This window comes from Amphiura filiformis, chromosome 3 (genome assembly GCF_039555335.1).
Source record: "Amphiura filiformis chromosome 3, Afil_fr2py, whole genome shotgun sequence".
In the NCBI taxonomy this organism is placed as follows: domain Eukaryota; kingdom Metazoa; phylum Echinodermata; class Ophiuroidea; order Amphilepidida; family Amphiuridae; genus Amphiura; species Amphiura filiformis.
This window is the reverse complement of record NC_092630.1, coordinates 56,890,086-56,914,680: the sequence shown is the minus strand read 5'-3', so window position 1 is coordinate 56,914,680 and position 24,595 is coordinate 56,890,086. Positions and strand designations below refer to the sequence as shown.

Here is a 24,595-nt window from a genome sequence, read left to right as displayed (position 1 = left end):
GGCTCAAACTACAAGATTTAGCTGGAAAAGTACCATCATCGAATGGTATGTTCCTCCAATCCAAAAATTGAAGTGAAACATTAACAAGTTCAAAATATATAATGCAAAAAATGGTTTGTTCCCTGGCACATTTTTGCAAAGTCTCACATCCCAAAAGAAAAGGTCTGATCAATATACATACCACATTTACAGACATAGGATCCACTGTGTCTTCTTGTATTCTCCGTAAATTTGTTGCATGAGATTTAAGCTGCGATTGTAAACTCTGCATCAAAATGAAAAAGAATACACAAAATTGGATGCAATATAAGCAGAAGTTGCTGAAATGTGGAATGTATCAAGGACATTTTGTGCTTTTGTTAGAATGCAAATTTCCTACACCTTGATCACTTCCTTTTTCTTGCAGTCTCTTTCTTTCTCTCTTTTGTCCTATCTTTTTATCATACTTTCTTTCTTTCTTTCATTCTTTCTGTATACCTTTTTTCCTATATTTTATCCCTTCTTTCTTTTGTCTGTTCTTTCTTTTGCCCTTTTTTCTTCTTTCTTTTGTCCTTTCTTTCTATTTTCCTTTTTTTTTGTCCTGTCTTTTTATTCTTTCTTTCTTTCTGTCATCATTTTTTTTTCTTTTCTTTCTTTTGTAATTTCATCCTTTCTTTTGTATATCTCTGTGTCACTGTCTGTCTGTTATTCTCTTTGGAACACAGGAATATGACCAGAGCCGTAGCCAGGGGGTGGGGTCACCCCAAATTTGCAAAGATTTTGAAAGCTTTTTTTGTCAAAAAAGGTCCAAATTTGGGGAAGAAAGTCCACTTTTCACAAAATTGCCCCCTCCCCCTTGGAAAAAAAGTTCACTTATTCAAAATCAGCACCCCCCTAAAAAATCCTGGCTACGGGCTTGAATATGACATATTATCTAATCCATATCTACATACTCTATCGGGTATTGCAGCAGCAGCCATTTCAATCATGTTAGATATTGTTGTTAGGTTGACTCCAGTAATTCCCTTATTAACCTGAAATCAACAATAAAAGAGTCATGATTAGTTCAAGAACTTGTACGGCAAAATGCTAGTTTCAGCAACATATCATATACATTGTGAACATTGCAGATATCAGAATCAAATGAAACTGTTTCAATCAAACCTGTAAGGATGCAACACCCCTCTGCCAATCAGAATAAAACTGTCACATTTTTTTCTGTAAAAACACTGCCCTTTTTGTGAAAGAAAATTCACAAAAGGTACACTCTTTTTTGGTAAAACTTGAAGGAAAAATTCATAAAAGGGGGCAGAGGGGGCAACATGCCCCGGGCGCCACCCTTAGGGGGGCGCCAAATTGACCAATTCAGGATCGATTCTGCGCCCCTCCAAGTGATGAAAGTCAAAATTTTCGTGCACATTTCAGCACAAAATTAATTGAAACAACATTTTAAGACCGATATTCAACTTCTAGTAACCAAAATTAATTAGTGGTAGGCCTTATTTGTCCAAAATTTTGCACGCTCTGTGTGCAATTGTTTCAAAAATTTAGGGCATTATGTATCCTTAGCCCTGGGCACCACAACCCTAGCTATGCCAATGCCTGCGTTTAAGATATACTCGAATGGGGGGTAGGGGCGTCAATTTTGTTTCTTGTCCCGGGCGCTACCAACCCTAGTTACGCCACTGCCCTGCTACACCACTGGTACTCAGAACGACCATTAACAACTTTGATGAAAATATCCCATAGTACATTACCCATATATTGTAATTTGATTTGGATGCACATATGTGACATGATCAAGAGAAATGAGTCGGATGTCGCTAATATTGATTTTGAGATATTGGCAAAGAACGTGTTTAAATCCTTTTGTTTTATATTGTTTTCTGCGATTGATAAATTGATGTAACTTCACAAAGAAAAGTCGTATCAACATGGGGTTTTCAGTTTCTGAAAGCTCTAAAAGTCTTCTTAAGAATCATATGTGACACGATCTGGTCCATGGGGGCCAAAGGAGGCATTTTTGAAAATTGAGTTACTGTACGTATTATATTATATATAAAATAAGCTATCATTTACTGAAAACACCAAAGGTCTAGTATACTTGGTTCTAAAGTTATGATGTTTTTTGATGTCTATTTTCTTATTTATTTTATTGTTTTTACTCCATATTTTTACCTTTATCTCAGTTTCAAATTTGCCGCCTTTGGCCCCCATGGACCAGATCTAGTAAAACTCATTTTCGACCAGAGTCGACATGTAACTCATTCCTCTTGATCATGTCACATATGTGAGACAATCTGGTCCATATGGAGGCAAAAAGCAGCAAATTTGAAATTGAAATATAGGCAAAAATATGTAAAAAACAACAATAAAATACGTACAAAAAATACACATCATAAAACTTCATAACTTTAGAACCAAGTATGCTAGACATTTGGAATTTTCATTATATGATAGCCTAATGTTTGTATAAGATAATAATTATTGTAACCATAGACTGTGAAGAGATGGACGGTCGTCTGGATTGTAATTCTATAGAAATTTCACATTATGCTGAGACCATGTACGTCTCGCTCGCACCTGTTGGATTAGCGTGTTCAAGTTGAAAGAAGCGGCATTCAATTGAAGTACATACATTATCTCTGACACAGTTTATAACTGCGATGTAAACTCTGTTGTCACAAAACAATTATAGTTACAAGAAATGAAACGGTAAAAAACGCTTATTTGATGCAGTTTCAAGTTAATTAAATAAATACATATATTCACCGTTTCGATTGACCTAACACTACCTGTTACTCTGGCATTGAATGAGTTTCAATTTGCGTTATATAAGCCTCCCGGTGTTGTCACTGCCTATTCAAACGCGTAACGCATGATCGTTCCCACAGTCAAAAACACCCCCCTATTTTGTGTGGTTTCAAGGACATTTTCGGCATTTATTACCCCTATTTTACCCAAAAACAGGTACAAATTAGCCTTCAAAATTACCCCTATTTTTCGCATTTCAAGTACACTTTTTTCAAACGCACCCCGTTTTTAACATTTCAAGAACACACACCAAAGAATATAGCGGCCAAATTGGGAAGTCCCTAGGTGACGTAATTGGTGTATACCGGGGTGTAAACAAACCCCAGAAACGAACTGAGTGAGTTGCTGAAAGGTTTCACAAAGGTTTCACAAAAGTGAAATCCAGGAGTAAATTGAGCAAGAAATGGCAAGATTTAATCTTGGTATTTCAACATTCTCAGGATTCACAAAAATATACCCTATTTTTAAATTTCGAGTACACCGTCATCAAAAACAACCCTATTTTTTAAATATCACGAACATTTTATGTTTGCGAACATAGTTTAAAAATAACCCCTTTTTTCACGAAATTGGGAACGATCATGCGTACACATAGTCAATGTTAAGTGATAACACCGGGATAAGCCTTGGTCTCAACGTCATGCTTGCATGGATGCTCAGAGCACAACATTTCATTGGTTTGCGACTGGTAATGCAATTGAGTGGACGAGAGTTGAGTTATTTACCTTTTGTATGGTAAATCGATTCGATGGCAGATTTGAAGACTATCTTGCCTTTGTGTTCAGGCGAGACGATCATAGCTTCAAAGATATGCTGCAGATGACCGTCCATGTCTTCACGGTCTATGTTGTAACTCAGTTGTCAAAAATGCCTCCATTAGCCTCCATGCACATTGTGTCATACTCATATATGATGTGGTACACAGAGTTTATGAATCTTAAGATATCTATGTAAGAATAGATGAATTTTAACCTGTATATTGGTTTGAAATTACCTCATTTAAATATCCCGTATAATCCAATGCACTGATGCCCGATTCTTTAATCTGATATAAACTCCTTCTGGTAGAATCATCAATTAATTTCAAACCTTTAAAGCTAACATTAAATGAATCCAGTTGCGTGAGAAGCTCAGGATATTGCTGCATGGGATATAAATAGATACATATAAAAAATTATAAAAAAAATGTAAATAACAGGCAAATTAGGAAAGAAAGAAAAATTACATAATGCTGATAGCAAAATTACTCTCTATGCCAAATGAAATTGTCCTAACTCTTGAATAATCAATAACAGAATGTGTCACATAATGTGAACCATTTTGCCGATATTAGCTATGTTGTAAATTAGGGGTTCATTCATATATTTTCAGGGCATAAACAATGTTTAGTCATGAAAATATATGAATGAACCCTGTTCATACATACGCAACATTCTGCATGCTGTTATTTTCCTCCATAACTAAAAATATCATCATTTTAGACTAAAAACTACCAATTCCTTTTTTATCCTTTTTAAAAGTTTTTCCATCGCTAATGGCAAGAAAACGTTTACTTGCTCAGTCCGGTGCTTTTGGATGTGCGTGAACACCGCGTACATCATTGGCGCTTTGCGTAAATAGCTCGCGTATATCCTACTCGCGAGTGTCATTGGTTCTAGCGCGGCTTGTTTACAACCGGAAAGCCGGGCATAAACGTTGTTTATGCCCGCCTATCGACCAATCATGCATGCTGTTATATAGCGCGTATGTATGCATAAATAGTAAGGTATGTCCACAGACTTATAATGCACTCCCTAAAATGGGTCACATGTTACAAACTGTATTATTTCACATTTATATAAAAGAATTTGATAATTACTACTACTAGGTTCTTTAATGACTTCAGTTCCTTTACTTGCTACATCTCAGGTACACTATTTCAATTCCCAATATTATGCTCAACTAGACGTATTCCGTACTTACTGATGCATTATTGGAATGCCCACAATTATTTGGACACACTATATGTAGTCGCCTACCAGTACTTTGTATTATGCATGAAGATTTGACTTACCTTTCTGTAATCTAATTCAGTTGTTAAATTAAATAAACTGTCTAAATTGAGCACATCATAAATAGCACCGTCAGCTTGACAACCTCTGCAATGATAAAGCAAAACACACAATTATTTTAGAGATATCTACATCACAAAATAAATTTGTTGTGTTCAAGAGCCAGTAAGGATTACTTCCAAGTATTCGTATATATGGACATGCCTGCAGCCAGAATTTTTTTGAGGGGGGTGCTGATTAAAAAAAAAAAGTGGACTGTTTTCAGTCAGAATTAATAGGTAAATTTTCACGGGAAAATTTTCTGGACACGTGACACCCATGGGCGCATACATATTAGCATTATGGAATGTGACCCCGAGCACAGCGGGTGTTCTTCCAATGTATTTGAATAGGAAGAATTCCTCCTTTGGTGCAAAATAAGTTACTTGTCGCAAGTTAATAATATTATGGTAAGAGTTTCCGTAGATAAATATTTTTTTCCGTTTTTAGATATTTTTGAAATTACGTTTTGATGATATTGTGAAGAAATTAAGATAGCATAATATTTAATAAATTTGCAGTGCACAAATTTCTATCAAAATTGCGGTCAAAAATACTATTCCAATTCAAAATTACTAAGACTTGAATAGCGAGGTCACCGCCGGGGGTCAGAGATCAGGCTCGAGGTTACACTCACATTGATACGCATTGGTCACGTGTCCAGAAAATTTTCCCGTGAAAATTTACCTATTAATGTTGACTGGTTTTGAAGAAAAAAAATCACATTAAAAGTGCAATACTTTTTTTTCTATTCATGACTGATATCAGTACTGTAAAAAACTGATTAGAAAACTGATATAGTTCAATAAAACCAATGAAAACTGTACATAATTTTTAACACTAAAAAAGAACGTTTATTATTATAACAAGTTTGGTTTGCAATGTTCCTTAATTTGTTTAAAACATGTTCCTGAGAATGTTATAATGTTAAATGTTCTTATGTTTACAAATATTCTCAAACTTGATTCTTAGTTTGGTCATCCTATTCTCTTTCCCTCCTCCTTTTCTTCCTCTTCTCTGTCCTTTTTCCCCATGTTTCTCTAATTCTTTGCTCCCTTTTTTTTTTAACAAACAAACATTCTTGAGAAGTTCATGTTATCAATGTTAAATGTTTTAACAAACAAATGGGTCATTCTTCGGTAAGGTGCATATTTGAAGATTTGGAAAATAGACATTTCAAAATAATTTTTCTGTTAATTTTTTACAGATTAAGAAAGAGATATGTCTCCAGTGTAGTAAAAAAGTGTTTGGCTCAATCTTTATTAGCAGCTTGGTGTATTTTTTTGGCTTTTTCTGCAGCTAATGTCATCTCCATCACCGTCGTCATCTCTGTCACAATTGCAACGAAGTTCAACTGATACCAAAAATGTGTAGCACATTGAACATTTGTTTTTTACCTACAGAGGAAGGGAGTATAATCAAGATTATGCAACATATCATTACATTTCCATTTGACCAGTTTTAAGGTCAAAGCAGGGCATTATCTGTAGAGTGACGGAGATGATGTCAATGAATGGAAATTCTGCTGTATCATCTCCATCACGCGACGGAAATGATTCTCTCAAAGTAAAATCATCTCTGAACTTCATATATACCGTCACAAAATTGTGACGGATATGACGTGATGGTATATTACGAAATGAACAAACTTACGACCCTAGTGGTAAAACTATAACATACACATGGTCAATAAAGGTGAATAGAAATAAACGTACAACTGTTGTAATTTTGAAAAAAGTAAAATAAATAATGCAAACATTTTAGGTATCAGAAGCGTTCAGAGATGATGATTAATAAAGGTACCCACCCGTATGAGTGAAGAAATGGTTATAGTTTTGATGAATTTATTGCGCCAACATGAGGGAAAAATGTCTAAATGAATTTACTACATATTGACTTGTGCTCTCTGGGTCAAATATATGACCTTACAAAATTAGTCTTTTTCTCCAGGCGCTTCTAAATTTTCGTGACGGTAGATGACGCAGACATCGGGACAGGAAATTTTAGACATGTAGGTGAAATTATTTTTACTCCTAGCTATGAAAGATGTGTTACAATAACTTTTTCTACGATATACAATAAATAACTTGTCATTCCCAGTGTTTTTTACGATGCTGAAGTTATCCACTAAAAGATATCAGCATCAAAAGTTTTGATGACCCCAATCGGGACATGGGGTTTTGGGGGTTGTGACACCCTGTATAAGCAATTTTCTCAAAAATAAGAACTTCTTTTAATATTTTGATGTTTTAAGATATAAAAGGAATGTCAATACTAAACAACTGCAAAAAATTAAATTCGAAATCATGTTCCGTGCATCCGCGGGTATTCATGCTCGTCGAAAATTTCGCGAAATAGGGGGTGTTTTCAGATGAAGGAATGCGATTCGCGAAACACACAAAAAAGGGGTGTTTTTTAAACCACATGTTCGCGAAATTGAAAAAAAAAAGGGTATTTTCATGGAGCAGTCTACGTGTTTCTGTCAGAAAAGGGTATGTTAGAAATATTGTTCGCGTTTTAGCGAAAATAGGGGTATTGTCGAAGGGTAAATAATTCGTGAAATCGCTAAAAAAAAGGGGTATTTTTCCCCTAAAAACTTCTCGAAATGAGATGCAAAAGGGGGTGTTTTTAAAGTTCACCGACAAGCATGAATACCCGCGGATGCACGGAGTGCGGGGGCCGGGGGTGAGATCATGCAAATATGATCCTCAAACCTGATTCTTTATTTAGTCATCCTATTCTCTTTCCTCTTTTTCTTCCTCTTCTTCCTTTTTTCCCAATTTCCTTTCCCATCTTTTTCTTCTTCCTTTCCTCATTTTTACCCATATTTTTTTCCTGGCTCCACTACAACTTAGTAAAATCTGACAAATATTTAACCTAGTATTTGAAATATTATTTGTAGCTTTCAAAATAGCGTCTTGTGTTAATATTTTCTTACCTGATTACTTCTTTTGTTGTAAGTGGAAGATCAGGAACTTGATAAAGTGCATAGCTGAGCCAGTACCTCTGATTGGGATCCAATAAGTATGGATAGTCTATCACCTAAAATGATGACATGGTAAGCAAAAATAAAGATTACATACATTTGTGCATCTAAATCTAACACATGGCCATTTACCGCTTTGCGTTACAACCACCATCATCTAGGGCACTCTCAATTTAAGGTTTACTGATTTTAAGTAAGCTGTACCTCGAGATATATCGGAACTTATCTTTATGAATGGAGTCGTAGTGTCATGAGTGCATGGTGCATCGTAAGTGTACGTAAAATCTTCAAATCTAGGCTTGCATGTTATTGTACTTGTATCCTAGATAGCCTGAGATTGAGGTTGCCCTAGATAAAAGTTGTTGTAATAAACCGCCGACCTGAACAAACACCTAACCAAAATCATGCTGAAAATATGACCCATTTAAACTTATGATGGAATCATGTAACGATGTACTCATACAATATTTATTTATTCATTCATTTGTTACTATTTGCCAGAACTACAGAATGCTGCTATAGTTGATAGTAAAATTAGATCACCTCGTACAGAACCATATCCCATGATCAATTTAGCTAAACATCATCATGACCACAGAGTACATACAGACTATCCATCAACAGTCAAAGTCTCTGTGCTTTGTATGTTGTGAATTCTCACATGTTCATGAGGGCCAATGGTTCAATCATCATCAATCACGCCAGCATTGTGTGCCTTCACGTATGATATGTGATAGAGTATAACATGTCTATCTTTGCATTTACGCGAAAGACCATAAAAATATGTGGTATGTGCATAGCAATTTCATCTGTCGCACTCAATGGAACGATCGGTCCTCATTATCGAGTGATGCCGAGACTTTGACTGTTTGTCTGTAGTAGTCTATGATCCCTGACTATAATCATGACAATTTGGGACAGCCAGGACTCATTCAGAAACAAACAGCAAGCTACAGGCAGAGGAGTGGATCTCTACGCTGTACCTGATCTTTTAACAACTGAAATGAATAGAGCACTTTCATTTGGTTCAGACTAATTCAGACTACAGTGTATTACTTCCCAGTAAACACAAAAAACGTTTTAAAAACGTTTTAAGTAAGTTATATTTTGGCTTTTGGTTTAGGTAAAAACGCTTTTAATAACATTAAAATGTCGGGTTATATAAAGGTCATGAAAACGTTTTAAAACGTTTTGTATGAAAACACACTACAACAATATTTTTAAAATGTTTTCAAAATGGTATTGTAAACTATTTTTGCAAACATTTTTTTCCAACTATTTTGTCAACACTTAAATAACATTATGTTAAAATATTTGTACCCAGCAAACACAGAAATGTTCTTAAAATGTTTTGTTGAAAACGTTTTAATAACATTTAAATGTCGGGTTATATAAAGGTCATGAAAACGTTTTTAAAACGTTATTGCAAATATTTTGGGAAAACGTTTTTCGCAAAATATTTTTTCAACCACAAAATAACATTCTGTTTAGAATGTTTGATATCAAGTTTTCACAAATGTTTTTGGAATGTTATTAAAACGTTTTTATACCCTTTACATAACCTGACATTTAAACATTTTCTGTAAAACATGTTGTGTTTGCTGAGCAGTAGATTATCAAAACAAGTTTTTTAAGGTTATGAAAACGTTTTATAATCTTAATATACCCTTTATATAAACCGACAATTAAACGTTTTCTGACAACCTTTTATAACCTTTCGCGAATGATGTCGAAAACGTTTTGTGTTTGCTGGGTTAACATATGTATGAGACCCACCTCTCTGAATATATCTCCTGATTCCAGGGGTTTGCATATAGCCTTTTCAGTGGCACCTCCAGCAAGGAAGCTTAATGTAGTAGCCAGCATTATGAATGGAGAAAACATGAATGTCATAGTCACTCCCCTATGTGAAAAACAAAAAATACATCTTGTTAAGACAATGGTCTGTATGATATAGTCTACAGATGTATTGCACTAGTTTGAAAGGTTTTGTCTGTCACAAAAATGGAAGTCTGTGTGGGTGTGCACCTCAGATCACCCTTTTTTCAGGGTTTTTTTCTTTTGTAATCACCCTAAGTCATAATCATGGTTTTGTTGACTGGGCCAATGACACACCCATGGTTACCAGTCGCCGATCGAGTACTTGGCAGTTGGCACACAAGGGGTCTCGTTTTCAAATCTCGCCAAAAAAAACCCATATTCTTTATGAACTTGTCTCTTTATTCCTCCCTTCTTTCCTTTCTGTTTGCCAAAAAGCACAGTGGAGTTACGGTTAAGACAAGAGAGTATGATACCACTGCTATAATAAACTTACGTAAGTAGAAATCCTCCACCCATGTTAGCTAGGCATCCTCTCTCTGTTGGCCTGTCTCTCTTGTCGCGTCCACACTCACCAAATATTATACCAAGATAGTTGCATAGAACTATCACTAGGATTACAGTGCATAAGGCAATCCCAGCAAAGAATCTGAGCAAAAAAACACATTCAATATATCAATTTAAGCATGGAATGGTGACAATGGATAGTTATCAAAGTTAATTTGCTTATATATTTAAATTGCTAAAATATTAAAATTCCAACAAATCTAGCATATCTGTTGCTTGTTTTCTTGAGGTTTTTTCCTTCCCTTGAAGTTTTTATCCTTATCTCAATTTTACATTTCCTACCTTTGGCAAGGCAGATCACTCTCTTAAATTGGCCGATTGAAATATGTCAATCTTTTAACGATTGATGATAGGAATCAATCTAATTAGATTGAAAAATAGATTGAAAAGTTTTTTTGTTTTCACTCTAACTCTCTTTGTAGACTGATTTCACTATCTAATCAAGTGTTACTCCTAATGTACTGCCAAATGACATGTGTTGCATATGTTTGGAATGAGATTTCAAACTGTTTTAGAGTGAACATTTTAATCTTTAACTGGAAAGGATTTGTCCCTAATTTGGGATGGCAAAAGATTGAAAAACAATGAAAATCAATCCTTTCTACTGAAAATTCAATCGAAAAAGATTTGCCCCTAACTTTAATCGCTAAAAGATTGTAAAAGATTGAGAATCACTACCTTTGATTGAAAAAAAAGTTTGAAAAAGTCAAATCACCCGACTGAATATACAGTCAAAAACGATTTGTCCCTAATTCCGGATGGCGAGATTGAAAATTCAATCTTTTTGATTGAATATTCAATCGGGCAATTCAATCACCAATATCAGTGGTGTAGTGGCTGAAGGGGGAGGTTCAAAAATGCAAAATCTTGACATACAAATCCACCTACCTATATTGGTCATATGACTGTGCCTCTGCAAAGGCATCTAAGAATATTTCTGCAGAAGAATTTGGTGAGTCCGATGAAAGCAAATGCAAAAATGTATGTATTTGCTGCAAACAAAAATACCATAGAACTGATGTTAATATACTGATCAAATGAACAAAAATTCTGTGTTAATCAAATTAAAAAATATATTGTTTGCTGAAAAAAGACAACACCCTACTCTTTTCAAACTGACTGTGATATGTATGTATAGGTGAAAAAGCTACAAAGACCATTTTTAGAAACAAATTGCACCTATACACTGACACCCCCATTCAATATTCCATAGGTGAATCCTCAATTCCATAGGTGGAATTGCATTTTTCCCCTTTTTTTAAATCCTTAAAAAATTTTTTTTTTGATGGATACTCCTATATACTTTATACTCACAATATCAACTTCATTTTGGACTTGAGTCACTTCTGACTGCATGGCAGTGCGCACCTTCTCAAGCTCGAATTTCACATCTGATACAAATAAAATAGCCAAAAAATGCAACATTAGAAGAAGCATGGGCAAATTAAATTATGTTATTATGGACCTTATTCCCCTACTTTCCTCATGCAACGATGTATTCATTAAGAGCAGTTTCTGTTGGTCACAACATTAATCATTTATATGCTTATTATAGGTCTATGTATACATTTGCATACAAAGAAAGAACATAGGTGAATCTCGGAAGAGCATCATGAGTCATTTGATTGGGTATGCACTAAGCCTGATTGAGGGTGCACCAGCATTTTTCGGCAATTTTTTAATCAAATGTTTCAAAATTTCACCTTGATAGGGGAGGCTTGAAAAGATCTTTTCGCCAGCGCATAGGGCATCGCCAGCGCATAGGGCGCTGGTACCTAATTCTGAGATGGGGTTTGTGTACACTAAAGATTAGCTAAGATTATAGCCTTCTTCTATTGGTATGAATTATTTTTTTTACTTCTCGTGGTGGAAATGTTTTTGATGTCTGCTAATTCGATTTGCAAGGAAAAGAATGTATGTTTTGCCGTTTCAACTAACGAAAACGATTGAGTATTGCCAAAGTATGTTTGAATTAATTATGACTTAAAAAGTTATCATAGGTTAGGCCTACACATATAAACATAAACTTGTTCAGCAATCAGCATATAAAAAAAATGACATGGTCAAAGCGGGGAATGATCACGAGGTCATATCAGTGGACTACTGATAGCATGATGTTTGGTTGCCTGTGAGTGCATAATTGATATGTTGATAACAGATCTAATAATGTTGTGGAATCAAAATCTTCATTATATGGACCACATTGAAGTCAAAGTAATTATCTATCCTATCCTGTATCGTTTTATGGATAAAATTGACTCAAAATGTTATTGATGATATTATTGCTATCTTTAACATCAGTTTTGTCTTTTCAACGGGAAAAATCCGATTGAAAATAAAGTTTTTAGGGGCTAGCTATAATATTGAACAATATATCCCATATTTTGACATGCACTTATAGAAAATAAATAAATTATTGTCTTACTTTATAAATGATAAATACTGTAAAATGACACATAACTAAAGTGAGGCCAATTTCTATATTTTTATTTGATTCATAAAATTACATTCAACAAAATGATTGAAGACTGAGAAAACACACAATGCAGACTACAGAATGGAGTAGGTAAGATGCCATGTCCATAGCTTTGCAGGAGTTTCGGACTAACAATCAACACATTCAAAAAATACAGTTTAAAAGTGAAGATTGTAGTGAATGATCAGTACTTTATCATGTGCTTGCCACTATCTACTTTATAGTAAACTATACATTATGTAAATAATATAAAATTATTTTAAAATAAAATGTGCATGTAAGTTGAGTTAACATAGCGAATTAACTAACAACTGCAGTGTATGTCTTGATTTTTATAATAAGCATGGGTAAAAAGCAGTAAAGACAAAAATACAGAACAATTTGGAGTAATGAATTAAAGAGTTGACAGGAGTTATAGGAGTTAATGTGTTTTGCTGTTTCAGTGTGCATGTTCTCACCATTGATGGTTTGGTGAACTGTCATGTAACGTGGATGTAAGCGTGATCCTAAAAAATGCCTTTCACGGTGACCCAAACTATTTACAAGACCTCTTCTGCATTGACGCTGGCCTTCCCTTTTAAAGGGAATTTTTATTCAAGGCTTGAACAGATCTTTTTTGCCAGAAAAACTCAGATAATAGCAAAAATCTATATTATTTTATCAGCTTTTTACTAGTTTTTAGTGACCTGGTGACCAGAATCAGACACTATGGTCCTCTGTTTGGTCCAAACTTGTACAGGTTTTAATAGGTTGATGACGACTTTTCTGGAAAAAAAACTTAAAAAAAGGTATGAACAAGATGATTTCTGTCTTTTTTACATCAATAAAATGGACACCCAAACATGGATCTAGAAATCCTAGTATAGGTGACACAATCTGCTCCACATGGGCCAAAGGAGGCATTTTTGACAATTGAGTTTCTATAATTATTATCTTGTAGTAACATTAGGCTATCATATACTGAAAACACCAAAGATCTAGCATATTTGGTTCTATTAAAGGTTATGAAGTTTTGTGATGTGTATTTTCATATGTACGAGTATTTTATTGTTTTTACTCCATATTTTTGCCTTTATCTCAATTTCAAATTTGTCGCCTTTGGCCCCCATGGACCAGATCATGTCACATATGTAGATTTGCTCAAGCAGGACACTGCATGGACTGGCAGCATATGACCTGTGAACTGCAATTCAGGATAGGAGGATACAGAAAGCTGTTGTCATTTGAGAAAATCCAGGAAAACCAAAGAACCGGGGGGGGGGGGGTGTGACCATCGCCAAAAGTCAAGTCAATAATTATATCAATCAAAGAATAACTTGTTGGTAATTTTCCATACTACTTACCTCTTATCATCCTGATGCTATCAGCATCAATTCTTGATGCGATGTTCTCATACTCATCTCTGCCTCTATATGCTAATTCTATGAAGTTTTCTCTCAAAGCAAAATCTACTCTTTGAAGTTCGCGATCCGCACGGACCTGTTAGTTATTACATTGAAATAAGTTACTGATTACAACACATTTTATCATAAAAACAAGCATAATCCTTCCCAAATCTTTACACCAATTCAGGATTAATATCACCTTGAAGTGTAGACAGTGTGACCGTCCACCACAAACCGCTCGTAAAATTGGCAAATTATATTCTGAGTTACAGTGCAAAATGTGCATAAAAGTTGTATTCATATGTACCTCAAGTTGGTGCTACATGTTTCTCATTTTGCTAGTGCCAGTCAAATACCTTTTAAAATAATAATTAATCCTATTGTTGAAGAGGATAATAAGCTTTTATAGAATTCGTAAATAGCTCTACTCTTTGTTTGCTTTGGCTAAATCATGGCTAAATCCTGTTCAAGTGGTGGGATAAACAACATTTAAAAATGAGAGGACATTTCTGAACCTCATTGACTTGGTGATGATTTGAAGTGACTGCAAATTATGACCATTTGATATTTAATACCATATACCAGCAATGTAGAAAAAGAGAAATAATGTAGCACCGAAATAATGTACCCTTTTGCTGAAGGAACAAAGTTTAACAAACTATAACTCCTCTTCTGGATATCGTTTGATATCAAATGATATATCATTGTAAAGCTTATGATATATATTTTCTAAACATGGAAGAAAACAAAATTGATCAGGGGCCGACTTTACGAGCGTTTCGTGGTGGATGGTCACATATTACTGTAAAAGTGGAAATTTTTTGCGCAATTAATTTTTTGTGCTTTGCCAATTTTGAACTGTTTCTCTTGTTTTTAAATTTGCGATTCTAAGTTTCCTTACATTGATCTAAACACAAAAGGAATATATTCGTGCAGTGTTATTTTCGTGGTAGCAGCTTGGAAAGCAAACAGCACAAAAATAAATGTAGCGCAAAAATTTCAACTTTTACAGCAGGCCTTCTCAACTGGCATCATGGGCGCCACTTGTGGTGCTTGGAGTTAGTCGAAGTGGCACACGGTAAATTTACTAATTTTTTCGCATATAATTTTAACAAAAAAGGGTGAAAATACCACATCTGAGCCTTTAGAAAGCCTTAAAATCTCAGAGCTTCAGGGCGCTGCCCCCTGGACCCAGGGGTCGGGGCTTTCACACCGGATCACTCCAGGGGCAAGGTGGCCCCACCCACTATGTGTTCGGTTGCACACGCACACTTTATGATCACTAAAATTTCCCAGTTGGCACTTCAAATAAACTAGTTGAGAAGGGCTGCTTTAAAGTATACTATCCCGAAATGATTTGATGGGATAATAATAATAATAATAATATAGGTTTTCCCAGAGTATTTCGCACTTATATCATTCATATTCATAAAAAGGAAAGTTTAAATTCGTCCCAAAAAATCGAAGTCGCACAAACTAAAAAGCAATTTCATTATTCAATCATTGAATTTCATTTTTGTATCAGTATATTTCACATTTGTATCATTGATATTCGTCAAATCTGTGGTCAATTACGTCTCGCGTGACGATGGTTACTGAATCGTAAAAACAAATTCGTCTTTTGTCATTCATTTTAAGACATATATCTTTTATATTCGTCAGGTGTTAATAAAATGGATGTATAATCATGACAATAGGCCTATTTAAATGGACAGAGTTCATTTTAGTTTTTTCGGGTTAGCGTTCTGGCAATTTCGGTCTTTCATATTTTGGTTGCCCAACTAGATACATACTAGATATCATGGCAGCTAATGCTGGACCTAGAGGAAGATACAATAAAGTTTCTGACGCTGACAGAAACCGCATCATCGACGCCTTTGAGAATGAAGGCGGTGATTATCTCACGGTGGCAGACACTCTTGGTGTCAAACGCCAAACTGCCAGAAGCATAATTGTAACTTTTATTCGAGCAGGTCGAAGAGATGCCCTTCAGAGGGGAGGTGCTAGACCACCTAAAGTAGACCAAGAAATGAGAGATTCACTGCAAGAAATAATCCAAGAAAGTCCACTACTAACTTTGGAACAGATCAATGACGAACTTCGTCGACGACTACCAAACAAGCCTAGAATCTCTAAAAGTACTCTTGCCCGAGCCCTCGACGGGATGTTGATCACGTTAAAATTGGCTGAAGATGTGCCCGAGGCGCGTAACGAACCTAGGGTTCTGAATCAGCGTTGTGATTATGCCCAATGGTTTTTGCGCCATGGCGTTGTTGGACATTGTATATTTATAGATGAATGTGGCTACAACATCTGGACCAGGAGATCCTATGGAAGAGCAGCAAGGGGCCAGCCTGCACGCCGTGTGGTACATAACCAAAGAGGTCGGAATTGTAATGTAACTCTTGCAACATCCAATGAAATTGGACTTGTGCACCAGACAATAGTGCTAAACACCACCACCCGCCAGTCGTTTGAAGAATTTCTTCAGCAGACAGCTCAAATCTGTGGTCAAATGTTTCCTGATGATGAACCCATTTACTTTATTTATGATAATGCCAGACCACATGTTAACGCTGAACTTCCCCCTGATGTTCAGAACATTGAACTGAAACGCCTACCCCCTTACTCCCCATTTCTGAATCCAGTAGAAATGGCACATTCGTGTCTGAAGGCTGGAATCAAGAGATTACTGAGCCTTCCAAACTGGCAGCAAAGAGTAGGCGACCATGCTGCTGCAGCAGCAGAAGGGCTGACCATGCAGGGCTGGAGGGCAAGGTTGTTGGTGGAAGCGGCACAACAGAACATCAACCAGTTAACCCCAGAGAAGTGCCAACGATGGTTTAACCACTCACAGACCTACTTTCCAAGATGCATTGCCAGACAGGAAATTGATGGTTAATGAACTTGAAATGGACTTTGTTGATCATATTCTTGTATAGTTGAACAAAAAAGTGAAAAAACCTTAAATAAGCATAAAATTATATAAGAAAATATACAAATATACATAGAATATGCTAAGGTCCTTTTACCAGTAATCTATCAGATAAAAGAGGCAAAGAAACACAGAAAAGAATTACATGCATATAAAAGCAATCCCGAATAATCCCCAACAAAATTAAAGTTGCTTAAGAATGTGTTGGGCCTATATAAACGATCTTTAAGATCATTTACATAGGTCCAAAACATTTTAAAACATGTTTAATTTTTGTAACAATTTATTGGATTGACACAAATTAAACCCGTATATATAAGCTTATAAGCATAAGTAAAAAAAGAAAATAAAAAGTATACAAATATATATATATATCTAAAAAACAGACCAAAATGACCCCCACCCAGAATGCACGCATGATTATATAGGCCCATAGGACATGTAGGAGACGAAATTAAATGGAAGAATTACGAATATCAATGACAAATGACGAAATTGCTTTTGTGAAATGGATCGCTAGATATTTTCAGACGAATTTGACCTGCAATTTGACGAAAATCAATGACACAAACATGAAATATAATGTGAAAATATTGAAATCTAATGGCACAATTATGAAATTGAACTGGAGTTTCTAGCTCGAAGATTTTTCAGGACGAAATTGAAATGTCTTTTGTATGAATATCAATGACACAAGTGCGAATTACTCTGGGAAAACCTATAATAATAAAACAGCATTTATATAGCGCATTGTGAATCTCAAATTCCTCAATGCGCTTTACAGATTTAAAAACTACCAAACTTAATTTACAATACATGATTTTAACTTTAAAATTATACAAACAATACTATGCATAAAAATAGCAGACCATCGGGATCATCGTTGAAGATGATTACGAGCATATTTCTTGCTATCTTTTTACTTGGTAATGAGTTATTCTGGTTAATCCATACACCCACTATGGAACACATGATCGTTATCTCCCACACTGCCAGTGTAGATTTCAAATGGAGTCATCCACCCATTCAGGTAATCCCATCTGAAATTCACACTCCCTGTGTGGGTGATTAAGTGCATGCCTTTCATATGGGGTGTATGGATTTCAATTGGAATAGCTTGATGATGATATGTAATTGCTGTCATTTGGCAATTTGACAATATTTCTATCTAATGAAGTCATTTATTTTAACTATATATAGTAATGCCGCAAGTATTACACTTTTCTCCTCCTGTTTTATCAGCTTCCTATATAGCTGAATTCAATTAGATCCACTTTGTACTGCAATGGACTTAAATTTTCAAGTCATAGTTTGACAAACATGGCATAATTCAAGCACATATTCATAATAATAGGATTCAAAGAAGTACAAAATGGGTGCACAAACAGTCACAATAGTAAATGTGACTTGATCAAGGGGAATGAGTCACATGTAGGCTGTAAGTTTTTTACATTATTTTCTGGCAGTTAACAAATGCTCCATTTTGATGCAAATCCCATCCAAATTGGACATCTGATTACCAAGTTATGAGCAATTTATGAGCAAACGATATAAAACAACAAATTTAAACACTGTGTTATCTAATATCTCACAAACAATATCAGCGACATCTGACTCATTCCCCTTGATGTCACAATTAATGATCACTTGCAATTCAAATAGTATTTGAAATCGGAACAATTTTGTTTCTGTTAATGTCTCCATTATTTCATTCCACATACCTTTACTATCAATAGTGTATTTACTTAATTTTGTTTAAAGTACCCCATTTCATCCATAAGATCAACTACTTCAAATATTTTGCCGTAATACTTACAATACTATAATCTGCAGCAAGTTTAAGCAGGTTGAGATCCAAGGAGGATTTGAGAGACAAGCATGATTGCGCTCTAGTGTTGCGACATTGCGGTGTTCCTAGTGTGTAGTTGAGAGCGGCTCTTTCCATGTCCAACTCTTGTTGTAACTGTCTGGCCTGTCCTGTTAACAGCCGGGTGGTGTTCACCATTTCTCGTAGCACTTGCTGGATGCCAAAAGATTCTGTGAAAAAGGAATGTCAGAATATGAATATAAAAGCATTTTGTTATCAGTTAAAATTACCCTTGGCCCTCCACAGTTTTTTTTTTATGAGGGAAGGGGCAACTGAGAGCTGGCCTGAAACCTTGACAGGATGTAAAGACAAATCAAACAAAACTTTATTATGGAATGCACACACAAAGACAAAGCAGACATTGAGCTATGAAATCCATACACCCCCTATGGAAGACATGGACTTAATCTCCCACACAGGGGGGGGGGGTGTAGATTTCAAATTAAGTCACCAATTCAGGTAGCCCCCATTTGAAAATCACACTCCTTGTGTGAGGTTGTGTCTTCCACAGGGGGTGCACGTATTTCAACTGGGATAGCCCTGTGATGCTCTCAGACTTCTCGGGCTCCCCTATGACATATCATAAATTTGCATGCTTACTGCTTACAAAGTTATGAACTTAAAAACATTCATTTTCATATGTTTTTATTTTATGTTTCCTTCTTATTTTTGCCTGTGTCTTAATTTTATTACTGCTGAGTAGCTCAGATCATGTGAACATCTGACATAGATGCTTGGATCAGGATGCATCACATTTATTACTTCTTGTTAGAGAATACCTGTCTGGGTTTAATTTATACTGGTAAGGTTAGTTTGGATTCTTACAGAATCTATACATTTTAATTGACACAATAATTTGCGTATCTACCTTTGGCAAGCTGTATGACAGAATCTACTGCAGGATGTACTACAGGATTAGCTGCCTCCTTGACGGGATCACCAACTAGTCGACCAACATCTACAAAACACAAAATATGCCAAAGAAATGTTAATTAATAAATTAATAAATTGATCAATAAAATAATGAAATGAAAATGCTTTTACGAAACCAAGTCAACAAACATTTTAGTCTAATTTTAGTCTACAAGCTACATGGATTAATATGAGTGTTGATATCATGAGAAACCAGGTATCAACTAAATTGATATAAAGGGTGTTGGCTCTTTTTAAAGTTGTTCCTTGTAATCCAAATGAGACAGTTTACGCTCTAGCTGGGGCTTGCTCATTGTTATGCTAAAACCTTTTCCTATTTCATGTGTTTTTACACAGGTGAATGAGCATGAAAAACATATCGCACAACCATATTTGGTGTGGAATAAATAACATATTAGAGTACTCAGGGAATACAATGATTCCTACAACAACCCAGAGAACTCTTAACATTGCAAATGTATGCAGTATCTCCAGAAGCATGCCCAGAAACTGATTACCTTGAGTGGGTGAAATGTGCCCATAATAAGCTATTTTGCATGATTTTCAGAAAAACCAGGGGCTGGTACCTCTTAAGTCTTTAAGTCACCCTGGGTGTCCCACTGATCTCATACAAGCTCTAGGCCCTATCCTATACCCCACAAAGTATAATATTTATATCACAATTTTGTTTCAGAACCATCAACATCATCAATCTGTCCAACTCATTTTTGAAATTCTCTATTCCCTGTATAGATGATATGTTATTAAAAGTAAGAAACTCCACAAGTCTTGCAGAATAATATGAAAGATTTTGAAGTAAATTAACTTGTCTTCTTATGCAAAATTAAAATAATGTTTGAAAGAATCACTTACTGTTTAAGTCTGATATGAGCAGCTCATGCACATAATCATACTGGTTGAAAGCTACAAAGTTAAATTGCTGAAATTCAAAGAAAAAAAGCAAACTTTTGTTAAAATTAACAAGAAAAAAATAATTACACTGAGGCCAAGAAAAAAAGAATGTATGTCTCAGACACCCGCACGCATTGCTATGTGAAATCCATTTTAGCGCTTAGCGCTACGCATTGGCCGTATTATTTATTTTTTGCATCTATGTTCATTTTTTTCAGTATCGTATAACGATCTAATTTTGTCTTTTTTTGCAGTTTGGTGGTTGTTTTTTGTACACATTTCACCATGATTGTAAAAGAGACAAACAAAACTAGTCATCGTGTATATATATTATTATGTTTCTGTATTTGAATATCAAAAAGTACATAAATATTGTGCCTTGACTGCAAAATAAATAAATAAAAATATCGCATAGCTCATATTCTTTAAAAATAAAAAATAAAAAAATGCATAGCACTTAGCTTTTTTGCCAAATGTGTCTGAGAAATACTTTCTTTTTTATTTGGCCTGATTGAAGCTATATAGTTTCCATATGGATCTGAAAAAATCTTTTAAAAATTTCTTACCTGACTATATTATCACGGTTCTTGACCATGTAAAAAAGTCTCCCTTTTTTGAGTTTTTGAAAAAAAAAAGTTTCCATGAGTATATGTATGCAATATATGATGGGGCCAGGCCCCATTTTGAACCCCTACTTAGATGTTGCTTGAACACAAAAGCTTCTGTGATTAAAGCATAATTTGTCATAGAAGAGAATATCCCGTTTTGACATATTAATGAAGTAGATGACATAATTAAGTCTCATAATTCCAACACCTTCAATAGCTCTTAACGACCAGACTTTAATGTGCAACTGCTGATACCATGCAGACAGTGCCTTTTGCACATTCAAATGTTTGCTAATGGCCCAGGGCTAATGCAAAACTTGTCTTGCAATAACAGAACATGACGAAATATCTTAGTCAGGCCCATATGCAGGGGTGCAGGCACCCCCCCAAAAAAAAAAAAAAAGAAATTGGAAAAATATAAAAAAGTCACCAAAAAATTCTGATTGGTTGCGAGTGTAGCAAGCCCAAAAAATCAGGTGTTTTATGCTTTATTGGTCAAAAAAGTTTTGGGAAGAAGGTCCACTTTTCACAAAATTGTCCCCCTGGGAAAAAACTCCATTTTTTTAAAATACACACCCCCAAAAAGAACCTGCTTATGGGCTTGTACATAGTGTATTTCTAACCAGATTGTCAAAGTCTCCGAGCTAAGGCAACATGAATTAGTCAAGCTTATAAGCTTCATTGTTGATCTATTTTTATCTGATAAAAGGGAGAAGACTAAAACAGCTGTAAAATGTTACCCAGGATATGTCATATTGGCACATGAGCGTACAGCATGACTCTATGTGATTCCCTTGTCAAGATTGTTGATCAATTCCTGGTAAAACATAATTATATGCAACACTTTAATGCTGTAAAAGATATCACTTTCACTGATGCAAGATATGAGAACATCAGCCTCAAGCTGATTTGGAAGTGAACACACCCACTTGTATGAGATAAATTATATTTAAACTTATGCATCTATTTTAAGTATTGACTAAAAGTATATATAGCTATCCAAATTTAACTCTTAAAGATGTTACTCAAATTGCTATGAAAAAGAAAATCTAGAGAAAAACAACCCACCTCTTTCTCTTCTTTCATTTGCTTGTTTATTATCATAATAACCAGGGGCACATGGGGGGGCAAACATGAAAAAGAAATTCCCGGTTGCATTATCTTGACCCATATTATCTGTGAGATAGGCCCTATTGTTTTTTAGAGAGACTGCACATGTATAGTCTTTGAGTTTCCACAAATAGGCTGTATGTATTGGGACAAAAGTAGTGCACAAAAATTTAATATGGTATTTAACACTATTTTGGTAAATGATTGGGGTGAATTTCGATGGGAAGTGGGCTCCTTTCCCTTTTCTTTTCCTTCCCGATTTTCTCTTTCATTTTTTGTCAGAGGGGCACTTTTCTCTTTTTTATCAGGTAGCACTCTGCTGTTTATGCTACTGATAATAACCTCATCTGCATATAGGCCTAATGGTCAAGAATGTTGTGAGTCATAGTTTTATGTATTTGTAAGTCTTGTTACTGAGTCATTAGGGAAGACACCTGAAAAATGTGACTAAACAATGAGCATCATCATAAGATTTCACAGTATTATGTAAGGAGGAAACTGAGGGACATAGCAGTTATGATTCCAACTTCCTGATGACCTGTGCATATTAATAATTAAGCTAACAGATCTGTCAGATTTACTAAAAGAACATCTTGGGTCATCATGATTTAAGGTATATTGCAGCTCAACTTATGTCATGACATAAGCAAGCAAGACATTTGTTATGAGGGATTAATAATCCAAATTCCTGTATTTTTGAGATTTGGATAAACACAAGACCATTTGAAAATTGTGACGGGTTCAATGAAACCTGCACCATTTTTCAAATTTGATATTTGTATCTTAATGAAAAAGAGAAAGAAACAAGCATTAAAATGATACAATGCTTTAAAGAAAGCATCATTTATTTTCAGATTTGTTTTTACTTTCTTTATTATTTTTTGGTTTGATTTTCTCATATCTCAGAACTACTGTAGACAACATGAGGTACCTTTTGATGTGCCCTGTCACAATTACTTTCTTGTTAAAACAGAAACCCATATCTTCCAGGGCCCAAAGCAGCCTAATTTCATAATACTTTTATTAGGTCATCTTTGATCTTATCATGTGCATCTATTAATATACCTCCACTCTTTCCAAAATGAAAAAAATAAATAAATGATTACCGGTACTTGATTTTCTGATTAAACAAATCACTGGAACACTGCAAGAGTCCTATTTGGGCCGCCTGCACAGGTACCCTGTCACCATGGTACCTGACTGGTACCCCGACTGGTACACACAGAGTACCTATGCAGTACCAATGCTGCTACTGCACAGGACCCACCAGCAGTGGTACTGCACTGGTACTACACTAGTACTCCCCTGGTACTGCACAGTATCAGGGTAGCGACGGTGTACCTCTGCAGGCGGCTGCAATAGGAATCGGGTAGTGTAGTTCTTTAATCATACCACTGGATTGATACCAAAACTGAAAGTTCAAGATGTATTAACTTTTCCTTCCAATTCTATTACATTCACAACTTACCTCAAATGTATTGTTCAAATAAGCTGACATGTCTTTTACGTTGCTTTGTAGAGTTGAATCTGCTCGTTGCAGTGCATTAGACATGTCAGCATTGCTGGTGAACCCACATAGAAGGCCGAATCTATAGAAGAAAAAAAACACCACAAAGGATAGTAAACGTAAAGTCCCCTCAAAAAATCTAAATATTTCATTGGTAAAAATATTACTTCTTTAAATTTCTTGTCTTGTCTCTTATAGATTTTTTTACTTTTTACAGATGATACTTTATCACTCTTTTATACAAACTATAAAGATTTCATGGGAAAGAAAAAGAGTTAAAGGGAAAGAGAGAGAAAGGAGGAGAGACAAGAAACGAAACAAGAGAAATACATCACATGCACATGTAAAGCACAAGTTTCCCCAGATAATAAAACAATGTAATAATTTTAAATTAACTTTTATAGGTAACATCATACAGATGAAAATAAGTGCCGTCAAATAGATAGAAACACCACATTTTTTACAAGTTCAAATGCATGGACCTGTGTGCATTATTTAGACATAGGAAAGAACCCCTGAACAATTTCCCTAATCATGTTAAGGGATCTAAAATGAGCGTTTATTGCGTTTCGACAGTATTTTTTGAGGACATGAGAGCACCTCAGACCTATCGAATTGCATTCTGAATA

The 24,595-nt window shown here is 35.2% G+C and overlaps 2 protein-coding genes across 2 annotated transcripts in view; one reads left to right on the top strand and one right to left on the bottom strand.

The window, feature by feature from the left end:
• The window catches only part of LOC140147352 (prominin-1-A-like), a 62,740-nt gene that overhangs the window by 17,166 nt on the left and 20,979 nt on the right, over nt 1-24,595 (bottom strand). Inside the window, exons 4-17 of the mRNA XM_072169129.1 lie at nt 23,928-24,048; nt 20,703-20,769; nt 19,786-19,875; nt 18,867-19,087; nt 14,074-14,209; nt 11,569-11,645; nt 11,143-11,246; nt 10,184-10,336; nt 9,646-9,772; nt 7,822-7,925; nt 4,847-4,931; nt 3,788-3,934; nt 933-1,013; nt 182-265 (exon numbers count right to left, since the gene is read on the bottom strand). Coding sequence (XP_072025230.1) covers nt 182-265; nt 933-1,013; nt 3,788-3,934; nt 4,847-4,931; nt 7,822-7,925; nt 9,646-9,772; nt 10,184-10,336; nt 11,143-11,246; nt 11,569-11,645; nt 14,074-14,209; nt 18,867-19,087; nt 19,786-19,875; nt 20,703-20,769; nt 23,928-24,048 — 1,597 coding nt within the window. The remainder of the gene's footprint in view (nt 1-181; nt 266-932; nt 1,014-3,787; nt 3,935-4,846; nt 4,932-7,821; nt 7,926-9,645; nt 9,773-10,183; nt 10,337-11,142; nt 11,247-11,568; nt 11,646-14,073; nt 14,210-18,866; nt 19,088-19,785; nt 19,876-20,702; nt 20,770-23,927; nt 24,049-24,595) is intronic.
• LOC140147726 (uncharacterized) lies at nt 15,770-17,627 on the top strand. The gene has a single exon (XM_072169484.1). The coding sequence runs from the start codon at nt 15,917-15,919 to the stop codon at nt 17,015-17,017; it is 1,101 nt and encodes a 366-aa protein (XP_072025585.1). The 5' UTR covers nt 15,770-15,916; the 3' UTR covers nt 17,018-17,627.